Here is a 9,070-nt window from a genome sequence, read left to right on the forward strand (position 1 = left end):
GCTTTGGAACTACGGACTGGGATATCCTGCAGGGATCTTATAGTGAGAACATTGAGGAGGTTGTTGACTGCACTACTGACTACATCAACTTCTGTATGGACATTGTACTTCCAGTAAGAACTGTACGCTGCTATGCTAACAACAAGCCATAGATTACAAGGGACATCAAGGGCCTTATGAACCAGAAGAAAGGGCTTTTAAGGCAGTGATCAGCATGAGCTCAAGCGCGTGCAGAAGGAACTCCGAGTCCAGCTCAGGGCGGCGAAGGAGCAGCACAGGAGAAAGCTGGAGCAGAAGCTGCAGAATAACAGCATGAAGGAAGTGTGGGATGGGATGAAGATCATCACTGGCTGCAGCTCGAAGCGGGGTGCCACCATCAACAGAGATGTGGAGAAAGCAAACAAGATGAACAACTTTTTTTTTTTTTTTTACAGGTTTGACCACCCTAACCCACTCTCACCTTGGAGTACTGCACCCTCCACCCATCCTTATGCTGATACCAGCATTGGTGAGAGTTTACCCCAACTCACAATTACAGCAGCCCAGGTAAGCAGAGAGTGGAGGAGACTTTGTGCCAGCAAAGCAGCAGGTCCAGATGGAGTATCGCCACGACTACTGAAGGCCTGTGCGTTGGAGCTGGGGAGTCCTCCACAGCGCATCTTCAACCTGAGCCTGGAACAGGGGAGAGTCCCGAGGCTTTGGAAAACATCTTGTATCACCCCAGTCCCAAAGGTATCACGTCCTAGTGAGCTGAATGACTTCAGGCCTGTCGCCCTGACATCACATGTGGTGAAGACCATGGAGCGGCTGCTGCTTCACCACCTGAGGCCACAGGTCCGTCACGCCCTCGACCCTCTGCAGTTTGCATACCAGGAGAAGGTGGGAGCGGAGGATGCCATCATCTACATGCTACACTGATCTCTCTCCCACTTGGACAGAGGCAGTGGTGCTGTAAGAATTATGTTTCTGGACTTCTCTAATGCCTTCAACACCATCCAACCTCTGCTCCTTAGGGACAAGCTGACAGAGATGGGAGTAGATTCATACCTGGTGGCATGGATCGTGGACTATCTTAAAGACAGACCTCAGTATGTGCGTCTCGGGAACTGCAGGTCTGACATTGTGGTCAGCAACACATGAGCGCCGCAGGGGACTGTACTTTCTCCAGTCCTGTTCAGCCTATATACATCGGACTTCCAATACAACTCGGAGTCCTGCCACGTGCAAAAGTTCGCTGACGACACTGCTATCGTGGGCTGCATCAGGAGTGGGCAGGAGGAGGAGTATAGGGACCTAACCAAGGACTTTGTTAAATGGTGTGACTCAAACCACCTACACCTGAACACCAGCAAAACCAAGGAGCTGGTGGTGGATTTTAGGAGGCCCAGGCCCCTCATGGACCCCGTGATTATCAGAGGTGACTGTGTGCACAGGGTGCAGACCTATAAATACCTGGAAGTGCAGCTGGATGATAAATTGGACTGGACTGCCAATACTGCTCTGTGCAAGAGAGGACAGAGCCGACTGTACTTCCTTAGAAGGCTGGCATCCATCAATATCTGCAATAAGATGCTGCAGATGTTCTATCAAACGGTTGTGGCCAGTGTCCTCTTCTACGCGGTGGTGTGCTGGGGAGGCAGCATAAAGAAGAGAGACGCCTTATGCCTGGACAAACTGGTGAGGAAGGCAGGCTCGATTGTAGGCATGGAGCTGGACAGTTTGACATCCGTGGCAGACCGACGGGCACTGAGATTGCTTCTGTCAATAATGGAGAATCCACTGCATCCACTAAACAGTATCATGTCCAGACAGAGGAGCAGCTTTAGCGACAGACTGCTGTCACTTTCTTGTTCCACTGACAGACTGAGGAGATCGTTCCTCCCCCACACTATGCGAGTCTTCAATTCCACCCGGGGGGGATAAACATCAACATTATTCAAAGTTATTGACTGTCTGTATACCTGCATTGGTATCACTCTTTAATTTAATATTTTCTTTATCAGTATGCTGCTGCTGGAGTATGTGAATTTCCCCTTAGGATTAATAAAGTATGTATCTAACTAATTTGATTTGTTGTTGATGGGTCTTCAATATGCATAATATAATCATTGTCTTGCGGTTTACTCCTCAAATATCCATCCCCATATCTGAGTACACGAGAAAGTCTAGAGGAGACCACTACCGGTTTTTGAAAATAAAACGGCACCGATCAAGAGACTGACGGTCATCATACAAGATCAGCATATTGTTGCTGACCAAGCACTTTTGCTTTAAAAACGTCGTTTAACAACTAAGTGATACAAACCTTGTAAAATTCCTGAGTTGGCAATGTCTCTACTGAACTACAGGTAGGTAGGTGAAGAGTCTTCCAAAGTGATGAAAAGCTATACATACTAATGTGTTTTTGTATTTATGCTATATTTATTAATTTATCTTTTTTAGTTAATATTCACAGTTTAAAATACCTGACATTGTGAGAATAATCCAGTAGAAGAATTATGTTTTAAAATATCGGTTCACATTTTTTTCAATGTTGCTCTCTCTCTCTCAAAAAAAAGATAGTTGAAATCATCATATTATTTTTGTTCTTAACATCAGCCATACCATTCATATTGCATATCAGGGATTTTTCCTGCTCGGGTAGGCTCCAGGTTTCCTGTGATCCTGCTCTGGATAAACAGGTTTAGATAATGTACATATTGTTCTTAATCTCAGGTCTCTGTCATATTGTGCCTGTCCATACTCTTATTACCTACTCTTGCTCTGCTCATTATGCGTTTACTTTCCTTATGGTGGGCTATTCAAGCCTTCACATTACATGCTTGTTTTCTTTTGTTTCCCTCGATACACCTAGGTGGGGTCTGCACACTGATTCAAGCCTACGAGCCTTGTTCTTCCTAAGCCCCTGTGATTTTCATGGTCACACCTGTCAGAACACAGTAGATTCTGTTTTCTAATTTTGGATATCTTTTCAGGCCTGTAGGTGGCAAACTTCTGTCTATAAATTGTTTGTGCCTGAGATGGAATCATAGATCAATATGGCCAATGGAAAATAAAGCACAGTATGGGAGATTTTTGAATGCAATATTGAAGGCATTCATTATAAGCACATTGTGTTATGGAGGATATGTTGTGTGCTGTAGACATTTAGAGTAAAAAACCCTGACACCTTAAAATTCACCTAAATTTCATTACAAATTTGCCCATTCTGGGCAAAAAAAGGAAAAGAAAAAAGTGCCAACAGTCAGCACAGATTTTTTCATCATAAATGACATAGAAAATATTTTACAAATTACAAAATTGTTCATATTCAGTACCTGGTTTTGATTACACTTGTTTTTATCAAACAAAAAACAAAACCAAATAGTAAACTGTGTCGTGTAGTGTAGTGTTTAACACTAGAATTACCAGAGCTAACATAAAAACATACAATACAATACAGTTTATTTTTGTATAGCCCAAAATCACACAGGAAGTGCTGCAATGGGCTTTAACAGGCCCTGCCTCTTGACAGCCCCCCAGCCTTGACTTTCTAGGAAGACAAGGAAAAACTCCCAAAAAAAAAAACCTTGTAGGGGAAAAAATGGAAGAAACCTTGGGAAAGGCAGTTCAAAGAGAGACCCCTTTCCAGGTAGGTTGGGCATGCAGTGGGTGTCAAAAGAAGGGGGTCAATACAATACAATGCAGTACACAGAACAGAACAATTCCTCAATATAGTAAGAAATAAAAAATATAAATTTCAGAAGTACAGAGCAGAATTTAACAGTAGATGATATATCCCATAATATGATTTGGATTTGTGTAGAGTCATGTAATTCCGGCCCACCTTAAATCCCTTTGCACTTCTCCGTCAGCGTCTTTTGTCTTCTAAATGTGTTGATAAGCAGCAAGCAGCCTGCCATACCATCCCCCCACCGCCTCAGAACGGGCAAGAAATTTCTGCCTTGATTGATTATCTGAGAGTGAGCTACCCAGAATTGTAAGGGGAAATAATTTGATGTGTGCTTTGTGTCTACAACAATCTATGTAAATACATCGTTAAAACAAACGTTTTTCATGTTTTAGTAATAAATAACAAAAGGTAGACATGAACTGTATAATGTGTGAAGGCTGATAGCCAAATATCAAATAAACACTTTCACAAAAGGTTTAAATACAACACGACAGCTTCCGTGGTGCTGCGGTTAGAACTTATAACGGCAGACCCCCTTACCCAGCTGGCAGATACACCTCCAAGACCTGTGGCCTGGATGAATTACTGAGAGGAATCTAAATATCAAGCCGTACCTCTAACAAATAAACTTTTCCCCACAATAGACGGTGTAAACATAAGCACAAAAGAAAAGCAGATATGTAAAAATAAGTGAATATATTAAAACAGAACACAACAAAACACTATTGCACACACACCATGTAGAATATATTATATACCTCCACCAGAGCAATACAGTGACAACACTATATATATTATATACAGTATACATATGCACACAACAAACCCTCCCTTGCCCCTGTAACATAACAAAGAACAACGAATAACAACAATGAATGAAACACGAAAAAAGGCAATAATACTGAACTTGAGTCTGAGTATACAACTGTCCTGAATGGGGATGACTGGTCAACTGATAAAGAGATGCGTTTGTATTTCCCGGATTAAATGGAGCAACCTCACCGTGAATCCTCGGCTTGTGGTGGATGATGTAATCCAACTCCGGGGTCTCTGGTGATGAGGGAATTGAAGTCAGTCCAGCGGAATGAAAACAAACTGGTTGCAATGGCGCAATGTGGTAAACAGCAGGTACGTTGATGCATTGTGGTGAAATGTGATCCTCCTTCTCCCCCCTCCGTTTCCTCCTGATTGCTTAAATACTACTGCTGGATGTAATTGATTGTGATTGAAAACAGGTGCTTTCCATCTTGGGGCTGCGGTCTCTTTCCATCATCCGTCCCCCCTGAATTTACGGGGACGACATTTACTGACACACACATAAACAGCAAATGGGACAATGGAAACAAAACACACTCCACACAAACATTGACAACACTATTACTACTATGTAGCCCCGCTACTAACTGCCAACTTATAATCCGGCAGTTGTGAGTTTGATACCACCTCCCGGGCAAATTTACCATTTAGAGTAGTGACCTGCTCTTTTTGTTAACATTGTACAATAAAAACATACATTTGATTTGTGTCTATAACAGCCAGTGTAAATTTATAGTACTTGTAAAAATTAGCGTTTTATTATTCACCTTTACTCTCTCAGTCACGATCACGATACAACACCTACCACCCCCCAACCCCCCCCCACCCCAGATCTAATGCAGTTACTTTTTATCTAAAACTGGGAATAACTAGATGTCAGTGGTGTTTTGAGACAATGGAACTGGAAATTCTCTGGAGGGATAAAAGTTGACACATAAACGCAGGTGAATCTGCCTTCTTCGTATCTCACAGTCACTTGAAATTTTTTTTTTTTATTCAGTTTTATTGAGTGTTCCTGCTCATGCTGAATTAGTATGCACCTCATGGTTTATGATGTCAAAGCCGCGCTGACAAAAAAACAGACACATAGGTATATATGATATTTGGAATAACTCATTTTATGACCTGTATAATACATTTCGAAAAACATTGTGGCACTGATGCAACATTATTCATATTCATTTGCATAACATCTTGCGCTTGTAGTCAGTGACCACGTTTTTTTTTTCCATATCTTGCCAGTGTCCACTTTTGGGTACATGGGGGTTGTTTCTTTTGTATTCCAGGACATGCAGAGGAAAAAATAGTACAGAGAGGTCAGTTCCACGCAATAGGCAATCAACATATTTAAATATTAACAATTCACACACAACCAAGGGCCGTCCTTTCTATGTTTACGATGCTGTTCATTTTCAAATACTATTGCATTAGTGCGACGATGTTTTCTGATTGGTATTATTCAGGTCATAAAAAAATTTCTTCAAAATGTTACATATATTTGTCCGTTTCTTTTTTGCACGGTGCAGCGTTGACATCATGCACCAGAAGGCGTGAGCTTATTCAGTGTGAGCAGAAGCATGCAGGTAGCCGGTTGCTTGCGCTATAACACGCTTGACCTGGAGGCGATAAACGCACATGTACTGTGCAAGTCATGCACGGGGGCCACTAAGAAAAGAAGAGTGTTCTTTGCTCACCTTGTAGAGGAGCTTTGCCGTTGCTTCTTACAAGAAAAGGAGATGGATAAAGCAAAAGAGTATGCAACATCGACAAGCTTCTGTTCCAAGACCGCCACTCCCCCCAGCCTCTTCAGTGTAATAGTAAGCACAGCACAGAGAGAAGTGTGTACATTGCAACAGGTACAAATGTTGTAAACGTAGAAAGGACGGCTCTTGGTTGTGTGTGAACTGTTAATATTTGAATATGATGATTGCCTATTGCGCGGAACCGACTCCGAACTATGTTTTCCTCTGCATGTCCTGCAGTACAAAAGAAACAACCCCATGCACCCTAAAGTGGACACTGGCAAGATCGGGGGAAAAAAAAAAAAAATATGCGGTCACTGATTACAAGCGCAAGATGTTATGCGAATGAATATGAATAATGTTGCATCAGTGCTACAATGTTTTCCGAAATGTACTATACAGGTCATAAAATGAGTTATTCCAAATATCATATATACCTATGTCTCTGTTTTTTTGTCAGCACTGCTTTGACATCATAAACCATAAGGTGCATACTAATTCAGCGTGAGCAGGAACACTCAATAAAACTGAATAAAAAAAAATTCAAGTAACGGTGAGATACGAAGAAGGCAGATTCACCAGCGTTTGTGTGTCAGCTTTTATCCCTCCAGATCAGAGAATTTCCAGTTCCATTGTCTCAAAACACCACTCACATCTACAGTTATTCCCAGTTACAGATAAAAAGTAACTGCGTCAGATCTGGGACGGTTTGGGGTGGATGTTGTATTGTGATTGTGAATGAGAGGGTAAAAGTGAATAAAAAAACGCAAATTTTTACAAGTACTATATATTTACACTGACTATTACAGACGCAAATCAAATGTATGTTTTTATTGTATAATATTAACAAAAAGAGCAGCTCACTACTCTAAATGGTAAATTTGCCCGGGAGGTGGTATTAAACTCACAACCACCGGATTATAAGTTGGCAGTTCTAACCACAGAACCACGGAAGCTGTCGTATCGTATTTGCACCTTTTGTGAAAATGTTTATTTGATATTTGGCCATCAGTCTTCACACATTATACAGTTCATGTCTACATTTTGTTATTTATTACTAAAATATGAAAAATGTTTCTGTTTTAACAATGTGTTTACATAGACTGTTGTAGACACAAAACACACATCAAATTATCTCCACTTACAATTCTGGGTAGCTCACTCCCAGATAATCAATCAAGGCAGGAACTGGGAGAACTTCTTGCCCGTTCTGAGGCGGTGGCGGGATGGTATAGCAGGCTGTTTGCTGCTTGGGCTGAGAGGTGCAAAGGGATTTAAGGTGGGCCGGAATTACGAGTTTTTTCATTGGCTCTGGTAATTCTAGTGTTAATAGCTTCCACGAACATTAAACTCATATCCAAACCCATTAAGTGTACAGTTCTGTCTCATTGTGTCCGTGACACAAAAACTAAACTCCATAGTAGTTCTTAACTGTTCCACAATTACTAAAACTAAAATATACAAAAATAAAACAGAAATGTCTTTGTAAAATAAAAACTGAATTAAAACTAAAAATACACAATGAAGGAAAAGTAAGGTCAGAAAAAAAATAGAGATAAAAACGAATATAAAAAGGCAAAACTGTAATAACCGTGGTTCAGATATCTGAAAAGCTGAATTGCATTTTAAGAGAACATAAATGCATTTTTAAAGAGATCACTTCTATCAATTTCTAGAGAGGACTATTCAAAAAGCTTACCTATAACGAGTGAAACATGACGTAGAAAATATAACACTCTATATTAAAAGTATAGATCTACAAAATATAGCACAACACTGCATTTGATAATATGACAATGAAATGTTTTGTCCTATAAAAAATAATGTCCAATAAAATTAAGCAGTATAATTTAATTAATTCATTAGTCTCAATTTAATCAATAACTGTTTAAAAGTAACAGTAACAAAAAAATCCTTTGAAATTAAAACTGTCATAATATAGGAATCACTTTCGCGACTGTACTGAATCAGTTGCACTTTTACTGCGGTAAACAAACTAAAAATGAATGCTGAAGGAACCACTAACATTATTTACGTGAATTTTAAACACATTTTCAAGTTGCTATTTAGCAGTATCCGCTGAATTTTGGTGTGTGCTTAATACGTATATCCTGTGCAAAGATCAGGATATCTTAATACCCGAGTGTTCATGTATGAATTTCAATACAACGTCGGCGATATGCGGTCCTGAATTAATGATGTGCTGTTTGGAGGCAATATATCCGGTTCTTTTCACCTAAAAAGTTTCAACACCAGAAAAAAACGGACATCGCAGATTTGCAGATCACAATGACCAGCTGGGTATATCAGCATTTAATTTTTTATAATCTGTATTAATATTCACCAATTACTTCTCTGCTTAATTTACTGTCTGACACTATTAAGTGTGTCTACTTTGTACTTGGACATTGAGCTTTATAAGTCAATTTAAAATGCATACTATAGTGCTCCACTTTTGCAGGAACAAATAGACACAATCCAGAAATAACCCATTCAAACACCATCTTAACAGACGTGTGATTCAGAACTCTGTGTCTGTGCCTGTGGAGGTGCGTGCGCGAAACGGAACTAGATAAACGGGTTCAAACTATATGGACTAATGAATGGATAGGTTTCGCTATAACGGTATACACTTACGTAACTAACTCCAAACTCCTTGTGGTTCCGGGTTTTACTTACAGTACCGATTTCCTTTGTAGCAAAAAAAACAGTCATCAGAACAAAGCGAATACGACTGCCACACAACAAGGTAACTTTTGATTGCAGTCACTTACCCACGTACAGTACACGCTTAACAGCCGCCATGTTTGTTTCGTTTAACAACAGCAGTAACATATGA

General features: G+C 40.3%; 1 protein-coding gene across 2 annotated transcripts in view; it reads right to left on the reverse strand.

Annotated features, from left to right (window-relative positions):
* Positions 1-9,070, reverse strand: part of ppie (peptidylprolyl isomerase E (cyclophilin E)) — a 68,193-nt gene extending 59,123 nt beyond the window's left edge. For both annotated transcript variants that reach the window (XM_028819654.2, XM_028819655.2), the window contains exon 1: positions 9,006-9,070. In XM_028819654.2, coding sequence (XP_028675487.2) covers positions 9,006-9,066 — 61 coding nt within the window. In that variant the 5' untranslated portion in view covers positions 9,067-9,070. The remainder of the gene's footprint in view (positions 1-9,005) is intronic.

Source organism: Erpetoichthys calabaricus, chromosome 14 (genome assembly GCF_900747795.2).
Source record: "Erpetoichthys calabaricus chromosome 14, fErpCal1.3, whole genome shotgun sequence".
Taxonomy (NCBI): domain Eukaryota; kingdom Metazoa; phylum Chordata; class Cladistia; order Polypteriformes; family Polypteridae; genus Erpetoichthys; species Erpetoichthys calabaricus.